This window comes from Diadema antillarum, unplaced genomic scaffold, assembly GCF_040938485.1.
Source record: "Diadema antillarum isolate AM-2024a unplaced genomic scaffold, OU_Dant_1.0 scf00000008, whole genome shotgun sequence".
Lineage (NCBI taxonomy): Eukaryota > Metazoa > Echinodermata > Echinoidea > Diadematoida > Diadematidae > Diadema > Diadema antillarum.
Window position 1 is genome coordinate 2,124,673 of NW_027270897.1, and position 23,055 is coordinate 2,147,727.

General features: G+C 38.8%; 2 protein-coding genes across 2 annotated transcripts in view; one reads left to right on the forward strand and one right to left on the reverse strand.

Annotated features, from left to right (window-relative positions):
• Window positions 1–7,498: 7,498 nt before the first annotated feature.
• LOC139717850 (transport and Golgi organization protein 2 homolog) lies at window positions 7,499–22,323 on the reverse strand. The gene is made up of 7 exons (XM_071629343.1): window positions 22,162–22,323; window positions 19,073–19,195; window positions 15,850–15,964; window positions 12,549–12,610; window positions 10,877–11,030; window positions 9,560–9,664; window positions 7,499–8,177 (listed from the first exon to the last, which is right to left on the reverse strand). Exons 1-7 carry the CDS (start codon window positions 22,298–22,300, stop codon window positions 8,042–8,044), a joined length of 834 nt encoding a protein of 277 aa, XP_071485444.1. The 5' UTR covers window positions 22,301–22,323; the 3' UTR covers window positions 7,499–8,041.
• Window positions 22,324–22,658: 335 nt separating this feature from the next.
• Window positions 22,659–23,055, forward strand: part of LOC139718497 (EF-hand calcium-binding domain-containing protein 5-like) — a 38,848-nt gene continuing 38,451 nt past the window's right edge. Inside the window, exon 1 of the mRNA XM_071629974.1 lies at window positions 22,659–22,763. The gene's annotated coding sequence lies outside the window, so the exon portion shown is untranslated. The remainder of the gene's footprint in view (window positions 22,764–23,055) is intronic.

Below are 23,055 nucleotides of genomic sequence, written 5' to 3' on the forward strand. Positions count from 1 at the left end.
CTGCCTATGACCTTTGACCTTGTGGTGACCATCAACTCCCCAAGGGACATCTATCACCCAAGGGACATCTATCACCCAAGTTTAGTCACAAACGGACTGATGGATCAAAAGTTATGACCCATAATCGAAACGCGCCCTAAAAACTTAACATTGGGCTCTAAAAGTTCATTGACCCCTGCCTGTGACCTTTGACCTTGTGGTGACCATCAACTCCCCAAGGTACGTCTACCATCCAAGTTTGGTCACAAATTCACTTACGGATCAAAAGTTATGGCCCATAATCGAAACGCGCCCTAAAAACTTAACATTGGGCCCTAAAAGTTCATTGACCCCTGCCTGTGACCTTTAACCTTGAGGTGACCTTCATACTTGGTAAAAGTAAAACTTTGTATGACCACTCTTCCCTCCAAGTTTGATTCAAATTGAAGCCCAGAGTACAGAGCTATTCAAGTTTTTATAGCATTACGGACAGACGACGGACGGACGGACGGACGCCGCAGGCGATCCGTTAGTTTCCCCTCATCTCCGGTGGGCTCGACAAAAACAGAGCATAAAAGTCGCTTTTATAGAGCATAAAAGTCGCCTTTATAGAGCATTTAAATCAAATTTCTAGGGGATTAAACATAGAAAAAAAATCACTGCGAAGGACTATGCTCATAACTTATGTATCATTGCATTTTACTGTAGGTACGGACAGAGCGAGCGAGTCACTCTCACTTTGACATTCGTCTGAAATGTTTTCATTAAAAGCTAAAGCGTAATCGCGTTGTTCGAGCAATAAAAATTATTCTTATATTACTAGAAAGCATAGAAGGAAAGGAAAAATGTAGGATTTATTAAAAGTTATGTTTCACGGGGCACACTCGAGGCTACCATCTTGATATACACTAAATTTACTCATCTATATATTAGTGTATGCATAGATATGATAATGTATATTGTTCGTGTATTACAATTTTGACATTTCAGTTATGAACTTGTCAACTTTTAGACAAGAAAAGTGCCTTTATGTTCATTTTGGTCTTAAAATAATTGATTGATTATTTGTTGTTTGTTTGTGTGTTCTTTCTTTCTTTTTTTTTTCTTTTTTTTTTTACTTGGCAGCCCAAGGAGGGGGTTTAACCCCCTAACCACCCATGTAAATCCGCCACTGTTTTATACACTGCCTAACTTAATTCGCGAAGTTAAAAATCACGAAGTTATAGGACCTTCCATTTATACATTATGTACACTAGCGATAGGCTTATAATTTCGCGTTTTTCCTAACTCTGATAAGTAATAGTAATATATAGTTGCCCAGCAACCTTCGAGCAAAATCGAGTGAGATCATGTAGTCCTAGTCCATGGGCCAGGCCAGATATTGGTACCACCTGAGGTAGCAAAACCTTTTTGGTGTCATTTTGTTTGTCGGGCATAGATATGCTTATCAAGTTATGATAGCATTTGCAAATGAGTAGCTTAGTTATAATAAATGAATTTTAAACCAATTTGGTCTCGTTGTTATATCCCTATACTTCTGAATCGAGACTAACCGCTATACAAAGAAGAGCACTGTCTTCTGTATGTTCACAGGTGTTCTGTTGTAAACGCGGTGTGCTTAGTCTTTATTCAAGGCAGCGAAGGGAATATCCAAAGCTTATAATACAGTGTATATCTCTTTATCTAAAATCAACGACAACAACAACAAAGCAATTCCTCGTGAATTTTACCGTATTTTTCAATTATTTATCATTTTCCGGTGAAAACGCTACGGAGAAAACGCTAATACCACGCCAATGTCGCTTTATTTCCATCCAACAATGAAAGATAATGCAAAAACAATGTACCGGTACACGACAAATTATAATAAATAATGTTGTCAATGAACAGAGTGACTTTTGTTTAATACTGATGTATTTGTTGAGAGGGTAGTATAAAAATTGAAGAACAGTATTGATAATCCCTTTTATTAGGAACTTTAGATATAATAACGGTACTCTGTTCTAGATAAAGACTAATCGCACCGCGTGACAGCTGTGGACATCATAACCCTTTGGATATTCCCTTCGCTGCCTTGAATCAAGACTAATCGCACCGCGTTTACAACAGAACACCTGTGGACATACGGAAGACAGTGCTCTTCTTTGTATAACGGTTAGTTTCGATTAAGAAGTATAGGGATATAAAAAAAGAGACCAAATTGGTTAAAAATTCATTTATTATGAAAGCTACTCATTTGCAAATGCTATCATAGCTTGATAAGCATTCTATGCCCGACAAACAAAATGACACCAAAAAGGTTTTACTACCTCAGGTGGTGCCAATAACCCATTTTTCGGGTCTTGGCCCATGGACTAATGGACCCAGTGGCGGATCCAGAGGGGGCGCACTCCCTTTTTTATTTTTTTTGTTAAAACAAAAGAAAAAAAAAACGGGGGGGGGGGGCGTGTGCCCCCCTTTAATTTTGTAAAGGCTCTTTCCCTTATACGGAATTCCGGGATCCGTCCCCGTGGACCTAATAACGAATGGACTTTTAACGAATAACCACTTTGAAGTGCGAGATCCGCCGTCACCTGAATGAGGACTACAGGTGTCTCAAAATGATGATTGCATAATCATGCATCGTCACTGACAAAGGACCTGTTTCCCTAATCAGCTGCTGATTCCGCCCTTATTTCGCTGATAGTGCGCCTTTTCAGGCGTAAACGTACGTCTTTGAATAAATGGAATGATGAGTAGCAGCAAACGTCAGAACATGAAAAATTTCGTGTCATTTGCTTGGAAATTACAGACTCGCTCGCCATCGCTCACACATATACGGCCTTGCAAAATGGTAAGACATAAATATCCACTTCCCTTACTGTCTCTTTTTATTCTGGAAAAATCTGCGGAAAAGATGGAAAATGAGATTACAAATCATAATCAATTAGCTAAAAAGATAGTTTTTTCCTTAAAGTATACTCTGCATTTTGCTAATGACGATATCTGAGCGGCGATATATACTGTACATGCCATAACTGCAAATGCATTTTTCCTCATCTTCCGCGCATTCGGTTTATAGAGTTTTCAAAAGCTGCGTTATGTTTTGCTCTGGCTTGTCGGCGGCGGAGATCATATTTAGTAAGATCAAAGCAGGAAAGAATGTTTAAGAGAGAGTGATAGTAAGCCTGAATGTTCCACATGATGTCACCCATATAGAGTATCATGTCATGGCTCATTCACAAGCACACACGAGAACGAAAATGCACACCAATACACTGTAATAACATACATACTCTAACGCTATAACTACACCACAGGGCACTGCAAGCAATGTTGAAGGGAAATGAAACACATTTATAATATCAATATTATGTGGATTTAGTGCATACAGATGTGTGACGTTTGGAGGAAAATCGGACAATGCGTTCAGAAATTATGAACTCTTAAAGCTTCAGTACTGCCATTGTTGGAGAAGAATACAACTTTTTTCTTTTATATCACAGTGGGAAAATGATATAAAAAAGTATAAAGACAATTCAGTATAGTTGGATATTTGTATAACATAATGAAAGATTACTTGGCTTACCTCTTTCAGACGTCAGGGGAAATAAAAATAATCAACATTGATATGTCAGTAATGCATTGTAAGTGGAAGGAAAGTGTACTTTTTATAAAAGGTGAAACTTTGTGGAATTCTCTTTGTTTTAATTATAACGTTGTAAACTGTGACATCACAAATTGTTATACTGTAGTCATTTTCTCCAGCCATTCATAAGCTTTAAATGTATTGTCCAATTTTCTTTAACTGGTGTGTTCCACTAATATTACTGTGTTTTCTCAAACCACATAATATATTTGGGTTTCATTTTCCTTTAAGAGTGACTACTACTAGTGCGCATACAGATTTTAAGAGAAATCTTGTGATCAACTGTAACTCAAGCAATACAGATTTCTTTTTAGATTTAATCAGCTAATATTTGGTACATTTGATTTTAATTTCACTCAGATTTAATGATGTCCACTTTGATCAATACGAACATTATACATATCACATATGAATGCATAAGATACACAAAATGTATCATGCAGTGTACATGACTGTGTTTAGATTTCCAAAAGTTGCATATCACTATTCTTGTGGCACAAGTTGCACACACGAACATCAGACAAAATAACAAAAAATGTCTTTATTATTTTTTTTTTCAAATCAAGTCTTGTACCTATTAGCTTAAACCATCTTACACTTTGCGGAGCAAAGTAAACTTTTAAAAATTCAAAGCCCTTAAAAGCAAGTCTTCAGCAAAATACTTCAGCTTCACATGTCAATCATATCAAAGAGATGCACTCAGCTGTTTCATACATTGCCATTTTATTCACCTTCGATAACAAGGAAGAAAGGTCAATTTGATGTGGTTATCACGTTACATACTTAGTCACAGAGTTATATTATATATATTTTTTCATTGTACAATATAAACCTATACATAGAATGAAATGTACATGTACACATATTTCAGTTTCAGTGAAAATAAACACTTTCCTAGAATATTCTGGACTGATTGGTGAAATGAAATGAGATGCAAATAAGGAGTCTCATTTTTATAGATATTAGATAGACATTATTCGAGCAGATGTTTTGGCTCAGAAGTCTGTGCAGCCAGGTACACGTTTGTACCTCTCCTATCAGGACATGTCGGGAGTACGCTCATCTGGATAAGGGATTTGGCCTGATATGAGAGACTCAATGTTTAACCCTAAAAAGGCCGGGGGGGGGGGGGTTGAATCAACCCCCCTCGACATTTTTCGCGACTACTCCACCGTGCGAACTTTTTCGACCGCGCCACTCGCTGACTTTTTACTTTCAAGTCTCGCGCATCTTTTGACACCATTTTCGCGAAAATCGTGCATACCGTTACGACGCTGCATAATGTTTTATACATGCCTGTCAGACCGAAAATGGCTCAAAAACATGATTTTGTGTATAAAGTCTATGCACATGGAGTTTTCTCTTCTTATTCATAAAGATATGATTATTTTCACTTTCATAGGCTGAAACTAACTAATTTTAGCATAATTATGTTGAAATAGGTTCTGTCATAAATTTTTGACAAAACAAAAGGTCGAAAAACAAAAAAACATAAGACATAAAACAATAAAATACATAAGAAATTGATTTTGATACCAAATTTTTTTAAAGTACATTGTTAGGAATGCTACAACGAATCTTTTCACCAAAAATTAGGATTCTAGAAGCTTTAATTTCTGATTTAGAGCAAAATGTATGATTTTATGCATATTAGCATAATCAATTATTATGAAGAAAATTTCCATTTCTTTTGATATAGCTTGGTAGATTACGCCACAGGTAATGCACGTGCCAAAATTTCATGCCGATTGAGCGATCAACGGCCGAGATCTCGGGGGGGGGGGGGGGGGGGGGTTGAATCAACCCATCCCAGGCCACAGAACACCCAAAAAAGCCCGGCCTGGTTAGGGTTAATACATGCAGCTGCTTACCTAATGGTTATACGTAGCTACATTTACGTGTATCAATTTTGTGTGAACATGCCACGTTATTGTCAGCTAGTCTGCTTTCAGAATTCTCTGATAATTTGCTCAATGATTGATCGCTTGTACCGTGTGGGGTGCCCTGATTTAATGAAAAGTTTTCTGTCCATGTTTTTGCTGTGATATGGGGGGAGTCAATGTCTGAATGCATGTTATTTAGATGAAAATTTGTATGTTAATTATGTTGGAAATGAGATGTAATTCACAAGTGTTTGTGTAGGAAGTTGTTTGAGTTTGAAATTCCCCTTTCTCCCGTAATTATTAGACTGAACCCCCCCCCCCAAAAAAAACAAAAAAAAAAAAAAACCCAAAACAAAAAACAAATCACAGTGAGATCTCGTCCAGATAATAGAGAGACCGGATAAAGGGAGGCTGGCAAGGAAAGGTTGGGTGACAGTTACCACAGTTTAAACAGTTCACACTCCAGTGATGATCGGCTGTTGTTCAAGACCCGATAGCAGGGGGAAAGGCGCGGGGAGTGTTTCGCCTGATTGAAGCATTCTTCACTGGCTGCCCATGGCGGTATCTATGAAAACTAACACTGGCGCACACGTGCTAGATAGAACTGCCTGTCTGCGAATATGTGTATCGAAGTGTACTCTCACTAATAATGCTCGACTCCAGTCAAGTTTCTTTGGTTGTATGTCTATGTGCATAGAGATCAGAGATCGGTGATAAAGCTGTATACAATTCACAATGGGGATTCCAGAATATACTGTATACCAGTCAGGCCAACCTTCCCATTACATGGTATCCTCATGCTACCACGTCTTCAACTGCTTAAAGGAAATGGATCCACTGATTCAATCACCTGTTGCACACTCTGGGAACAATCTATTGCTTGCATCAATTCGGTGACACAAAATGTAGCATAACATTCCTAGCAGACCAAATCTACATGAAGGGGGGGGGGGGGGGAGGGGAATTATTTGATCAACATTATTCACTAATAGTCTGCTACACGCATGTTGAGAGCAGAGTGAAAGTAAGACCACACTCTACGGGGTCTGAAAGAGCCATAATCAATCTCACATTTTCCAGTCATATTGATATCAAGGTGATTACTTATGATAATCATACTTTACAATGTTTGTACTTCTCTGGACTAAAAATGTTAAGAGCATACATGGGTTTGCCAGAGTGGGACTACATTCAAAATCATGGCAGGAATGATTGCACAATATGGTCGAACATCATCTTATGTAAATGATCGAGTTCTTTGAATCCTTTCTGCAATACTGTATTCAACAACAATCATGTACATAATATTTCTAAACTTCAATTTAAAACCTCTCACAGGATGTTGTATCTACATTGAAAGTACAAGAACTCTCTTTACAGACTGGTTAACAGATCAAGAGAGCGACTATTGGTACATGTATTGTACGTCATATGTAAAGCTAAAGTATTGGTACCATAATATCTTCAATTGAGTGACAACACCTTGTATCTCAATTTTTGGTGAAAGTCCTTATTATAATTTTTTTTTTTGTCTAATCATCAGACAATCTGTCAAGTGATGTCCTGTCCATAGCCTAGCTGTCTTATCCCAAACATGAAGCCACCATGGCATGTCAATGGAAAGGTGATCCCATTAATTTTGTAATCTTGCTTCGGCTGCCTTCTCGTTTCGCTCTCTTGAATGATTGACATACTTGAGATACAAGGTTTTGTCACCCCAACAGCGATATGCTAGTGCTGTGAATTTCAGCAGTAATCAAAACTTGTTGACCTTACAGTCTGTCAATCATGACATCATACTAAAACAGTCCTACATCTAATCCCTTCTCTTTCATATGTTTTACTCTCTGGGACTGGAAGAGTATGAGAGTCATCACTGACTGAGAACTCCCTGCTGCAGGACGAATGTGCAATGGAATGAGTTTCTGTACTTATGAGGTACTGTATGCGCCATATATTTCGCGAATCGGGACTTCCCGACAATTTCGTAAGTGGTTAAATTCGCGATTGTGGAGTCCTGTACTGAACAGAGAAATGTATATGTGTACGTCACATTCATATCGGCATTAGAGTCAATATTTTCTCGTGTTTTTAATTTCGCAAATAGCAGCTGACTCGCGAAATTCGCGAAAATAAAACCCTTGCAAAATATTTGGCCTATACAGTACCTAAACTGCTCCTGTGAATGACACAGAGTTGTATTTGTCTGCATAAATGGACCGGCTTTTGAACTTGACCAAGAACTGGTCTGGTCCAATTCATGCTGGCCATCAGAGTCGAATGGATTCTACCAAATTCCACATCTCTGGAGAATAGCGTTGTAGAATGAAGAATCTCAGAAGTCAAGTCACAGAGCCATAATGTTGTCCACCTGCTCTGAAGGACAGCAATCCAAAATTTCTCCTCAGGCATGGTTGATGAAAAGCATCCATCGATATCTGGCTGAATAAATGTCATATATATTTCATAATTACACTTGCAAATCATGTATCACATTCATTGTTCACTTTGTTCTCAAATGCCCCTTTTATTGGCTAGGTGAGTAAAGCTGTCAGAGGCTGCATGAGAGTTGAAATTTGTGAGTCTTGGACGTCCATTTTGGATTCAAACCATCGACAGGCTCCTCGATCGACTTTTCAGAGTAAAGTACGTCTCCCTTGGCACCCACAACAATCACGGTGCTTGTCCTGTTTAACAGAGCAGAAAAAATGAATGAGCAGTACATGTACTACAGCATGAGCTGGCATGAGGAAGGATATTACATTTTAGTAATCAGTCCACACTGTTTACTTCTTCAAGGACTCACAACAATACAGCTACAAATCTTGCGTTTTCTCTCTTTTTTGTCAAAGTTTAACTAACAATGACATTTGATCTCTCACACATTCCCCACATAAAGCCAGAGATATCAAAGCTAAGAAAACTGCCAAAAAACATCAAACACTGAAGATAATGGCATTTAACGGATGTTTTCAAATTGAAAATTTGATATCTCATCAACTTAGTGCTTGGATTTCAAAGGCTAAGAATATGTCGAAGTTAAGTATGCTGCACATCACTGTGGCATGTTGACTTGGCCATATTTCATTTATAATAGTATGCTCAATTACCTGCATGCTTGACTATATGTTAATTTCATGGTTGAACTGGCAGCTAGCTTTCTTTTTGCAATGTTCACTGTTGTTACAATAGCTAATGTAGAATTTATATTTGAAATAACTGGAGCAAATAGTACAATGCATATAAATGGCAAGCTTGAAGTTTGAACACCTATTCAGTACATTCACTGACAACATTGAAAATTATTAAGTGTTTGGCGACGCAAAGTCATTTTCAAAGTGAACGATTATCATACACGGTACATGAACTGAAATCACATAGTGACAGTGGCAGAATACAGTATACTGTCTAGTGGAATAGAATACAGAACATTTACAGATCTATGCAAACCCAGAGAAGAAACCATCTTTTATGTTTTACATTTTGCACATTGATTCCAATGTCATTGCACTTCTGTGAATGAGACCAAACAGGACAAAGGTCATTTCATAAACATTTGTTGAAACATTCTAGTAACTTTCCGACAGTTAAAGGAAAGGACAGCAGAAATACAACATCTACTGTATATGCCATATATCTAGCGAGTCTAAATTTTCGTAAATCGGAACTTCCCGATGATTTTGCAAGTGGTTAATTCGCGATCGCATACTTCACATTCATAGCATAATCAGTGTAAATATCTTCGCGTGTATTTAATTTCGTGGATAGCACCTGACTCACGAAATTTGCAAAAATGAAAACCTCACGAAATATTCGCCGTATACAGTACCTTGATAGTGACCTTCCTGCTGTCAGATCAAACCAACATGTGCCTTATAAAAACCATCAGTTTATGATTAACCTAAGTAAGACAATCGATGAGAGACTAAATCAGTGTACGGCATGCTCAGACTCCCGCCCCGAACTGAACCCCACTTCCCTCTCATTATGTAATCAATCTCCCCTGGTTTCCTGCACATATCTTCATGAAGTTGTGGGTCTCCAAATTCCTTCCAAGTGACAAACTGACCTTGTGCCATAGAATGGAGACTTGACATGGAGCATTTGTGGAAGGACAGCCCTCATTTCCTCAATGGTCATGCCAGGCTTGTAAGAGAATTCCTCCCCATTCAACCTGCACAGAAAAAACCAAAAACCAAAACGAAAATAAAAACCAACTTTGTTGGAGAACAAATGCCAAATACAAGGAACAACACAAATTTTACCATGGTCACTTTTGCCCAAACCCTTGTAGGAACTCTTTCTACATGTATCTCTCACTACATAGCTAAGGATAGTTACCACAGAAATATGGCTAAATCAGATTCAATCAATTCAAAATTTCAATTTGCACATTTTTGTTGTTGTTGTAACTATTAATTCTGAGTACGGGACGATCACATGCAAATGAAAGCAATCTGTACAGTTTTCTTTAGATTTATTTATATGCAAACTATCAACCTGTAAATCACATATCAGTAACGATATTATATAAATGGTTTCAAAATACCCACATGTAAATGACACACTGAGAACGTGCTTATACTTGTGGAATAACTCCATAGAAGCATACAATTTGATTATTCATTCAATGACTAAAGTAATGGTTCCTTTTTTTTTTTTTTTTTTTGAGGGGGCATATCTATCATATTCGTTAAAGTGCTCAAGGCATCAATGGACACAGACCAGATGAATTTTGTTTGCATGGTTCATTCCTTTCTACAGAGGTAAGCTTTGATGGAAATGTGAAAGAGTTGTTGCAAGAACTGTCAACTCTCGATGACCAGTGGTTAGCTTGTTGCAAAAAAAAGAAAAAAAAATTGTGCTAGGCAGAAAGTGCTCTCATGGCAGACCACTCATTAAAGGGGCATTCCAGACGATTTTCATAATTTCACATCATGTAGTACATAAATCAACAGCTCCATGTATAGAATTGTGGAATTTATTGTGGTTCTTGATCAGAGAAATAATACTTTGAAAAACCTTTTACAAATTACACTGAACAGGGATGATGACAAAGAAGGCTCGCGAAATATAGCAGTGTAATTTCATTACAATACCGCTTGCTTGCGAGTTCACCTGTGTATAATCTATGCGTGCCTTCTTATTTTGTTCTGCTTCCTCGAGCCCCAACTAATGGATTCTCATGGAGACCCTGCCATGTCATCATCCTTGTTCATTGCAATTTCTTATAAATTTTGAAAACATTCGTATTCTTTGTCCCAACTATCATAAATTTTTCAACTCTGTCCACAGTACAATTGATTTATATTTGTTTAAATTTTGAAAATCTGAAAATCATCCGGAGGTCTCCTTTAAGTTTGAAGTACTTCATCAGGGAACTCACAGCGTGGTTTGTCGGAGAGCCTGGTGAAGTCTCTCTGCCACATCCTCAGCATCACCCTCAGATGAGTTTGCCAAGAAGTCCTCCAGGCTGCCTTTGAGGTGGCTCGCCTTGGGCCACGGCTTTTCGATGGTGGAGTTAGAGACGCCATACACGCCTACGTAGGAAACAAAGCCAGCACATTGTTTTTGCCCTCAACAAGGACTGAAGGAAAGGATGCTTTATGAATAATCCTCATCATCATTATGTGATCATGCACTGCAAAAGCACCATTTTTTTTTTAAATAGTGAAGGACAGATTCTGAAATAGCAGACTGTAAGTTTCAAATGCTATACAATTCAGTACTCTCCTAGCCCACTGGAATAATCAAAGAACTTCCACACTCTGGAAAAAAGCACACTGAAAAAAATAAAGAGGCTTTGAAGTCAAGGGTCTGTTCAAGTGCTGAAATCTCACCCAAGAATACTCTGTGCAATGAATATGACACAGAACAAGATTTCCAACCACTATGAAGGGATAAATCAAACTAAACTGAAAGTTCATACACCCACTAAGTACATTCTATTTGTGACTGACACTAACTTTCAATTCATTATGGCATCTACCTTTCAAAAGTTATGAGAGTTGAAAGTGAAGAGTGGTTAAAGGGTGTCTCAAGCTCTGAGTCCATAAATCTGAAAAAGCCTGCTTCAAAATGAAAACATGTTCTCTATAAAAAAAAAATGCAAGAAGGCATATTTCTCATTCCTTTTGTTATCCCAAACTTTAGAATCATAAAGCAGAATTGGTTTTTCAACAAATAAGAAACCCCACTCTAAAAATTGACTAGGTTGACCCATTTTGCTGGTTTTGATTCCTCACAGAAAATCAGGTTGTACAACTTTTTATTGCTTCTGTGATGCATGGTCACATAGTTGTATTTGAATTCTCCTGTTCGCCATTTGTGGCATAGGGAACTGTGTAAACACTGTGTAAAAAAGGCAATACAGAAGCTTTTTTTTTTCGTTTTTATTTCACTGCACTTCTGATGGCACAGGAATATCATTGCAAACATAAGTTTTGGACAGTAATTGCATGTGTTGGAAATAGGAATTAACAGATAATTAGCTTTTGTATTAATGATGGTATGGTAATAATAGTACTGACAATGCTGCTGATAATAGTGATACATGTACTTACAAATATAAGTAGCAGTAGTACTGAAAATGATGATATCAAAATAACAAAATATACTCATTTTACATAATGTAACAAGAATCATAACTGTTAACATAAAATGAATTTTTTAAGTGGGCCCTATCAGGATTCCATTGCTCTCTCTTTCTAAGTCCAAAATTGCAGAAACCACAACAGTTTTTTTTTTTTTTCCATCTGCTATTTAAGGTTTAACTGAACATGGTGAGAAATTATATAGTAGCACATCAGACATTTCTTTCACAAGAACACCAACATCACGTGCAACAATGGAGCTGTTTCACATCATAGTGTCACAACAAGCAAAAATATCTGTCAATTAAGAAAGAGAACATACTCTCAATTGACATGCCAGTACAGCACTGAGACCATAATTATTCTGACCAAATTCAGATTCGTTTGTCTTGTAGGATTCATCAGACTGAAACCAAACTTTTGTAATTGGAGGTGTCTTGGTCATGATGAAGCCCCATTCCTCACCTACTTGAAGAATCTGTGGAGGACTGGCTGACTTATTACTGTAGTATCCAACTTCGCCTGATCTGTTGATGAAACATATCAAGAAAAAACTAGAAGTGTCGCTATGGCAACTGGTATGCTTCTGCCATAATGCATGATTCTCCTAATAGGTCTATAGTACATGTAGACAATGTGTGATTACATTTTCACAAAACTGGCAAAATATCAAAATGACAAATTTGTCACAAATGTGTTGATTGTTCACCTTCCTTGACCTAGCTTTAATTGGATGAATAGGAGAGCATGTATTTGGGGATTTAAGGACTTTAACTTGACTTTGACCCATTCATATGTTTATGCATTGAGTAATTTTCAAGGTATGGAGAAATATGAATAGTAAATTGTTACCATTTTCATCTGGCCTTTGACCCTAAAATTCATAAGATAATCACTGTCAGGCAGAACATGCATAAATATGTACCGTTAGTAAGTTTCAAGATAACATGAGCCACTTCCGAGATATGGAGGAAAAAGTTAGTTCAGCACTTTCACTTGATCTTTGACCTTTTGACCTTTGAGGAAAAAAAAAGAAGAAAAAAAAAGAAACTTTCCACGGAATCTCTATTAGGTTATACATGCATACACCAAGTGTAAAAGAAAAATAATCCTGTTGGCATTGCATAAATATAAGGGAAATAGTAAAATTTTGAAGTGCTGCCCTTGACCTTTGACCCCTGACCTTTGACCCTATGAACCCTAAATTCTCTAGATAATCACTGCCAGTCAGTACATGTATATATACTATGTTCCATGAAGATACCTTAAACAGTTTCCAAGATACGGAGAAAAAAGTGAAGTTTTAATATTTGATACTTGACCTTTTGACTTTTGACCTCATGACCCCAAACTTTCACTGGAGAATCTTAATTGGGTAATACATGTATACATTAGGTTTCAAGAAAATATCTTCAAGCATTGCATAGATATGGCAGAAATAGTGAAATTTTATGTATTTGACCTTGACCTTTGGCCTTGAGCACGTTCACCCAGGAGTTGATAGGCACAACTTCACCCTCTAATACACATACATGCCAAGTTTCATTTGGATACCTCAAAAGGTTTTTTACTTACGCTGTCCACAAAATTCATTACGGACGGACGGAAGGACGGACGGACAACCCAAAAACATAATGCCTCCGACACCACTTCGTGGCGCAGGCATAAAAAAATGACAACACTTCTACAAAATCAGTCAAATAATAAAAAAAGAAACATAGGCACTACTTTGTAACATAGAATTGTCCTTTGCTTTCATTTGTTGCTTGATGTGATTTCAGCTCTAAATCATTTGAATCTCTGTAGTTTGACCAGAAAATTTCTATCCACATGCTGACAATAATGAAAACAATTTAAATCTTGTCAGTGTTACTACACCATCAAGAATAACAAACCTCAACCATGAAAAACATGTCAAATCACTTCACTAGTTCTAATTTCTGTTACACTAAAAGTTTGCAGGAGTGGACTTGAGAGGGTGCCATGCAAGGATTTCACTCTATAAAGGCAAGACACCCAAGAGCAGAGCCAAAAGTCTAAGGATGCTAGTGGCCGTCTGTATGATTTTTTTTTTCTGATGTATGCAATTTACAATGCATCTTACCATAGCAAAAAGGAGCCAAACTATTGAAAAAAGAGAATTGAGATTTGGGTAGTACTGTGGGCCATTTGGCAACACCCTCCTAATTTTGTGAATTTTGGCACCACCCATGGGGCCCCCTGGGCATGCCATCATCATGAAAAAAATAAATAAAACAGAGACAAAACTATAATCCTCTCCACAGTGAAAATTCCTCTCAAGTTTTGTCAGAATAGTGTAGAGCTACCTGTTTGCAAAAAGAATAAGAAAATGACAAAAACTACAAAAAAATTAGCAAATTTTGAGTATGTAGGCCCTGCAATTTACAGTAAGCTTATGAAGTGCATATCATCAGCATGAAGTACCTCTCCTAATGTACCCTTTTTAGAGCTGCCCCTTACTTTGGCCCTAGAGGGCGCTACTTCCCCTGCCCCTCTAAGCCAGTTCACAGAATCTAAGTATGTGTAGATAAAAAAAAAGGCATTGCATCCCTTCTCTTAAAGTTGGCTTGTAACTTAAAAACTTGGCTTCTGTATGAAGACTTGATAGCAGGGGCAGATCCAGGAATTCTGTAAAGGGGGGGGGGGGGGGGCGCAACTACATGTAATATTTCTGGTGCCACTTCCGGGTTTCATTTCATTTTTCTTTTTATTTCTTTTGTTTTAAATGAAAAATAAAGGGGGGCGTGTGCCTGTTGCACCCCCTTCTGGATCCGCCACTGTGATAAGTCTTCATGAAAACTATGTTATGAACATTCATGAATTAACTACATGTAGGCGCATATCAGAACACACAGATGAATGTGTATTCTTTCAACCACTTTACCCACATTCTCTACTTGGCTGTTTTCAACTGCTCTTCTAATTGAAAGATCTATCCATCTTTTTGACAAGTCTGTGATTCAGAGGTCATCAGCGACCATTGCTAAATGTGAACTTGCTTTACCACTAGCCAGTGCCCAGGCTGGTGTGAAGTCTCCACAAAGATTTTTTTGGCAAACTTTGAACTTTTCATGGACATCTCCCTACAGCAATTTAGTATTGATAACTGAAACATCATGATTTTGGCGAGGCAACACTGCTCAGCTGTGCGCATTTTACAAATTCCTACACATTACCTGCAACTACTGCTACAAATGTAGTTCAACCATTGCAAAATTTTACATTTCTGAAATATGGCTGCAAAGGGTAACCAGACACCTACTACCGCAACATTTATCACAGGGATGTTTAGTATCACGAAGAAATTCAAAAAGATAGAGAATATTATGCACTTATATGATGTTCATTTCTAATGATTACTGTGTTATAATTCTTTTAAGATAGCAGAAATATCCAATGCTGCTGGGATAAATACTGTCCATGCTAAACATGCCATTCCAAGGAATAATTTTCCAATTTGATTAGCAATTTCAACTGAAAAATACTACTTCAAATCGTATCCCATACACTTCATCGGAGGAAAACTGCTACACAAAAGGTAATGCATGTATATGATACAAAAGGTATAAAATGCATAGCAAATTGCAATGCCATACCAGAAAAATCATTCCTGCATTCATTCTCTGCTCTGTAAAACTTGTGACTTCTGGTCTGTATCAGCATTTGAGTGACATAATTTGGCAGACATTTCACATACAACACATTTTACGACTGACACACACTTAACAAGACAAAGATGACCTACTTAAGATCAACCGCAAACAGGTTGAAGCCATTGTAGTTCTCTCCGTCAGGAACCAGCTCCGTGAGGTAATCTTTGGCTGACATCTCCCCAGTAAGAAAGTTTGACACGAGTGCTCCTGTAAAATACATGATGGAGGCACAACGGCGTAGCCAGGATTTCATCTTAGGGGGGGGGGGGGGGGCGGTTAGTCTGCGAGGGAGCGAGCGAGGGGGGGGTGAGGGTGTGGGAGGGGGGTGTCCCCCCTCCCACGGTGAGAACTTTTTGCATTTTGATGTTGTAAATGGTGCAATCTGATGCATGCTTTTGCGCGTTTCATCGACGTGAAACAGTCCCACTTGTTTAAGGTAGCAGATTGTTTTGATGTAGATTATTATTGAACAATTTGCCTATAAACTGGTATAATTTAAATACACTTCTTGTATTGATTCTTTTCACTGAATATCATGAACGCGACTGAACGCGACTGAACCCGAGCGAGCGGAGCTAGCGAGGAGGGAGGGGAGGGTGTGGGAGGGGGGTGTCCCCCCTCCCACGGTAAGAACTTTTTGCATTTTGATGTTGCAAATGGTGCAATTTGATGCATGTTTTTGCGCGTTTTATCGACGTGAAACAGTCCCACTTGTTCAAGGTAGCAGTATATTTTAGTGTAGATTATTATTGAACAAATCTGCCTATAAAATGGTATAATTTAAATACACTTCTTGTATTCTTTTCACTGAATATCATGAACGCGACTGAACCCGAGCGAGCTGAGCGAGCGAAGGGGGAGGGGAGGGTGTGGGAGGGGGGTGTCCCCCCTCCCACGGTGAGAACTTTTTGCATTTTGATGTTGCAAATGGTGCAATTTGATACATGTTTTTGCGTGTTTTAACGAGTTGAAACAGTCCCACTTGTTTAAGGTAGCAGTATATTTTGATGTAGATTATCATTGAACAATTTGCCTGTAATATGATATGATTTAAATACACTTCTTGTATTAATTCTTTTCAAAGAATATCATGAATGCCACTGAACCCGAGCGAGCGGAGCGAGCGAGGGGGAGGGGAGGGTGTTGGAGGGGGTGTCCCCCCTCCCACGGTAAGACCTTTTTGCATTTTGATGTTGCAAATGGTGCAATTTGATGCATGTTTTTGCGCGTTTTATCGACGTGAAACAGTAGGCCTAACACTTGTTTAAGGTAGCAGTATATTTTGATGTAGATTATCATTGAACAATTTGCCTATAAAATGGTATCATTTAAATAATCTTCTTGTATTAATTCTTTTCACTGAATATCATGAACGCGACTGAACCCGAGCGAGCGGAGCGAGCGAAGGGGGAGGGGAGGGTGTGGGAGGGGGGTGTCCCCCCTCCCACGGTGAGAACTTTTTGCATTTTGATGTTGCAAATGGTGCAATTTGATGCATGTTTTTGCCTGTTTTAATGAGTTGAAACAGTCCCACTTGTTTAAGGTTGCAGTATATTGTAGTGTAGATTATTATTGAACAATCGCCTATAAAATGGTATCATTTAAATAATCTTCTTGTATTTATTCTTACACTGATTATCATGAACGCTGTCTGTTCAGCAATCAAACAGAAAAAGCATGCACACGAGGGTGTAGATAGGGGCATATCCCCTCCCACACGAAGGTTTTGCGTTTTCAGACCTGAAATTCAGCGATCTGGTGCAAATTTTTGGTGCAATACTTTTTCATCGAAGTGTTAAAATCACAGAATTTAGCTCTTATTCCGAATGTGCACCATCTGTGTGTATGTATAAAGTCTAGTGAGGTACAGCTTAGGGGAAGGGGGATTCCCCCGTTTTTAGAATAAAAATAAAGCGATCTGGGTATAGCCACAGTCTACTTCTATGCATGGCGGAAGGGGGGGGGGAGGGTAGGGGCGAGCGAACAGGGAGAAGGCGTGGGCGAGTGTTATCTCCACCCTTCCCTTCCGATGGAGCTTTTGCCTTTTTAAGGTTGAAATTGAGATATCTCGTATACGCATATTTGATGGAATTTGGGAATGGAATATTTGGGAAATCACAAAAAAAAAACTACTGATGGGGGGGGGGGACTGAGGGAGGAAAGGGTCGATTAAAAGGGAAAATGCCCCTTACATGAGGGAACCTTCAGTTTTCGGAATATAAGTGATAAGTCTTGTGCACTCAGAATTATTCGTATTTTTTTGGTAAATCTAAAAAGTGTACTAAGCTAGGGAAAGAGGCACAGAGGGGGAGGGTTTGGGAGGGGGTACCCCCTCCCAAGCACGAGAGATTTTGCATATTTTGAATTGAAATTCAACGATCTGGTGCACACTTTGAGTGAAATATTCACAAAAATATCTTATTTGATAAAAGGTTGCAGAGGAGACCCGCTTCATGTGCATGCATATAGTATACACGCATTTTTTTTTTCCGCCTCCCAAATCCCCGGTCCAAATCTTAGGGGGGGGGGCGACCGCCCCCATCGCCCCCCCCCCCCCCCCCCCCCCCGGCTACGCCAGTGTGGAGGCACGAAAAAACAAAAGGCTATCAAAATGACAGTTGTAGGAACTGTCATGTTACAAGTGTCTTCAAGAAGCAAACATGCAACACAAAAACTAGATTTATGTATTTGATACTTTAGGATTAATGTTAAATATTGAGAAGAAAAAAGCCCTGAGTACCATACTGCCTATTTATGGGTGAAACCATGTCAAGAAACATATCACTCTCTGTTCATATACCATTGGTTCATGCAGATATGTGAACAGTACAAGTACCTCCAATCAAAACATTGTCCTCTCATTTCTTCAAGTTCATCCTGTAAAATTGAGTTTGGCATTTTGATGTCAATTTGAAGAAAGAATAGTAACAATAACATGTCATCTCATCAACATCGATATCATTGAACCAAGACAATGGATCCACTGCAGAGATGCCCTTAAAAAAACAAGAACAAAAGCAAAAACAAACAAACAACCCCCCCAAAAATAACAAAAACAACAACACCATACAATCCATGAATAGGACAAGGTAGTTGGTTTTAAACCAGCAGCCTACATTATACAAGAAATGTGCTCAAGGACAGAGTTTGATTGAACCCTTGAACAAAAACAACTCAAGCATCCAGTCAGGTTTGCATTATATCATGAAAGATGTACCTAAATTGCCATAATTTCTCCTTCCCTGAGCATTGCACCAATACATTATCCAAAAAGGAGAGTAATCCCAAAATTCTGACTCGAGGAACTGTACCTACCTCTGCCTTTGGCATCTTCCCTGATCCCATCAGGAGAAAAAATGTTGAGAATGAATGCGAGCCTCCCTTTCTTGCTCATACCCAGCCATGTTCCACCTTCTTTCCCTGTGGTCATATCAACACCTGGAATACAAAGGTGAAAGAGACATAAATGATTTGTGTGGGCTGAGGAGATCAAAATGAAACATTGCATTCTAAATTCAAAATACATTTCGATATACATATGTATGCCATTGATAAGAAGCAATTCTCCTGGCATGATAAGCAAAAGAACAAGATCAAAGATGTTCTATTTTTAAAAGTTATTACTTATACCTCACAAAATCTGCTTGCCACACGTGATGTGGAAAGTGCCTTTATCAATTACGTGAACACTTTGGCAATATGATTTACAATAAGTTCGATTGTATATTAAAGGGCGGTTGGAACTACCATTTGTTCACAAAAATATACAGGAAATCACCCAAAACAAGAACAACAACAAAAAAGAGATATCAAATAAGAAATACAATCTGGACACTGAACAAGCTGAACGTGATTATTAGTCGCCCTGTGTCGTTGCCAATAACGTCAAATGAGAAGTTAAGCAAAGTTCTTTGGCGTGTTTAGTACTGTTGAAGTATTTAGCACGCCAGGGCCAGAGTCGTGATGACTATGACTATGAGTTATGTACGACCATGGACATGGTCATGGTCCACATGGCATGGATGATGACTGCACTGGTGGCACTACACTGATCTGCTGATGACTGCCAACAAATGCCAGGATGTAAGAACCTGTGGTCGAGATTACCAATCCATCAACATTCAGAGAGGCTGCTCTTCCAGTCATCCAAGTGATGCAGCCTCCTGTTGGGTCACACATGCTCTAAGTAGTCTAACGTTAGGTTCTAAGGTTGACCGAAAGATCGGTCTGTATCTGTCCGTCGGGGAATGTTCCGCGGAGACTGCGTCTGGCTTCACGGATCCCCTCCGTATACAGACCGAAGTCAATGATTGCGGCTCCTGTGTGGAGCAGTCGCGCACAGATCAAACGTTACGATAAACCAAATTTCAGACAGCTTTTTTACATTCAAACAAGTATGACATGACATGACACATTATGCAGCAATATTTGGGATAAATTTCTCACATTGTGCAATCGAAATACTCACATAACCTCGGTTATAATGCAGAAATTTTATCGATATCGCAACATCGCCGTTCGCGAGCAGTAAGTCGCCATTTTGAATCTGTAACAATTGCTAAGCCAATCACATGCGAGGTACGTGTTTTAGTAAAACAAACACGTAGAAACTACCTCGCATGTGATTGGCTAATAGATTCATAGTGTATGTTTCTGCAGTTTGAATGTGACGACGCGACAGGCTGTGTTTTACGTTGAAAATTCTCCTAAAATGTTGGATTATTCATTATTCTGGTGAGTGTAACGTATTCTTAAAAAAATAATTTCACCATACAAGCTTAAATTTGCCGACCTAGGGCCGTGAATTAGACGCAATCGAGAAGGGCGAGGTACCTCACCCAATTTTCCATAGAGACAGTGGTTAAGAACATCCACACAGCAATGGGTACTGCAACCTTCCGTCTGTCTACGGAGGACAGCGTTAATGGCAAAACATAAAAGAGTCCTCCGGACAGACAGATCTTTCTGTCTAGTTCTAAGGTAGCCCGACCAGACGCCATGCGCTAGCACGGCGTCTGACAGTCTGTGACACACCAATCTACAGTACTAAACCCCTTGAACACAGCCACACAACAACAAAACTGTTGAAAATTTCGACATTCTTATCACAAATTTTACGAATCACTCACATGAATTGAGATGCTTGCATGCTTGGACTATTGAGCAAGGTACATCAGTCCATCCATGGAAGAGTGGCAAATAAAGCTAACAGCATTGTGGGCCTTATCAGAAGGACTTTTGACTATATCGATGAAGATATGTTCTCCCTCTTCTTCAAATCATTAGTGAGACCCCATCTTGAATATGGCAATAGTGTTTGGTGCCCACAACTCAAGCATGACATAAGTACCATAGAAAAGGTCCAAAGAAGAGCAACAAAAATAATACCTCACCTGTACATAATCTGTCTTATGCTGAAAGATTAGAGAAATTGAAACTGCCTACTCTTGCCTACAGAAGACTCAGAGGTGACATGATCCAAGTCTTCAAAATCATGAATGGCTTCGCTGACACCAACAGTTCTAAGCTCTTCAAGACAAAGGAAGAGAAAGTTTCCCTTCGGGGCCATAATTCAAAGATCCAGAAACAGCATGCACGTCTGAACATCAGGAAAAATAATTTTACTCACAGGGTAGTAACTCATTGGAACATGCTGCCAATTTCAGCCGTGGAAGCAACTTTGAACTACAGTCAACAGATTCAAGTCAGAAATAGATGCCTTCCTATCCAAGAAGTACAATAACCATAAGTTCTCATACTCAGACGAATAATTACATGGATTAGTAGCAGTCATTACTGCAATATAGACGAAGCATCAGGTTGACATACAGTGGAAACTTGCTGAAAGTGGGAGGGCATTACAAGACTTCTGTCTTTCCAGAAGCCAGACAAGACAGGTGAATACAGGTGAACAGGTGAATCAGCGAGCTCTCACGCAACATACACTGAGCAAAAAGTCCAATCTTAACCCGGAATGCTGTGATCATCGCTGGGCGATTCAAAATAAAATCTTTCCCAGCTTTGATACGAACGATGAAAATTGCGCTGCTAACTGTTAGAGTTTGTACGCCTGCACGGTCGTCAGCACCCCCTTTGCCCATCATTTTCTTTGCAGTGCTGCGCCGACATTTCAAATCATTTCTGTGATTTCTACGGCGTAGCCTACAGGATTAAAAAAGGTGTCATTTTTGGTAAGTTGTGAAATATGTATGTCAATATCGATAGCTAAAAGACGGTAGCTAAATAGATAAAGTTTTCATCTTACATGTCTTATGTACAATACTGTAGGTGTAACGTTAGCCGAAGTTAGAGTGTAGCTCGAGCGTGTAAATTTACTCAGCATAACTAATGTCAGATGACATCATTTTCAGTATATAGGACTACACACGGACCTGTTCACTTACTGCTTATGACATCAGGATTTTCGGCCCAGAAATCTGCAGTTTTCGTAGGACGGTTGAAAAACTCATCCCTGTTGAATGCTATGATAAACCTGAAGCCACCCTTGGAATCTGGGTTCATGTAAAATGCAGTTACACACATTTTGTTCTTCTTTCTTTTACTGATTACCGTAGTCAGATAGCAGTCGGCGCTTGTGTCACCACCGTCTACCAAAGAGTGACATTGTTAACATTTACTCTTTTTGCTACAAAGGAATTTCAATTTTGCTATATTTCAAACAAAAATAATTTTATACGTACTAATAAATAAAATTTATATCATGAAAATCGGAGACTGAAAATATATTATTCACATACCATCTCTGAACGCAATAATAATATACGAGGACATGAAGAGCAAAGGTCACAATTGTGACGACTGAATGGTGCTCTGGATCACCGGTGCGTACCATAGCAACTAGATTGAGTTGACGATACATTGTGTACAAAATGTATCGTGACTTTTTGGTACGGCCGAGCTACTAGCGACAGGGCCTCAGGGGAGATAGATTATGACGGAAAAGGAGCTTCAACTCTAACATTCAGAAATAAGGGAGGAGTTGACGGTAAAGACTTGAGATTAGACGTGTTTATTCTAAAAATATCATTGATCAGACGTTCACTCGGTATACGGCAGGCTAACACAGCTACGTACACGACAGGTTCATTTTATTGAGCGTTGTCGTTGTGCTGTGTTGCACTGTTGGTCCCACTCGTCGGAAGTTGAGTTTGCCCTGCCTGTAATGTAGAACACACAATTTTTACCAGGGTCGGTCCAGACATCATGCTGCATGACCAGATTTGTTAATAATGCACTTTCACGTGGTCTTTTTCGATATAGATGTATTTACGATCTGA

Coding starts and splice junctions, on each gene's coding strand:
- LOC139717850 (XM_071629343.1), bottom strand. CDS start 22,300: ATGTGTGTAACTGCATTTTACATGAACCCAGATTCCAAGGGTGGCTTC. Junction 15,965..19,072: donor GGAAGATGCCAAAGGCAGAG/GTAGGTACAGTT, acceptor TGTATTTTACAG/GAGCACTCGTGTCAAACTTT. Junction 9,665..10,876: donor GCTCTCCGACAAACCACGCT/GTGAGTTCCCTG, acceptor TTTTCTGTGCAG/GTTGAATGGGGAGGAATTCT.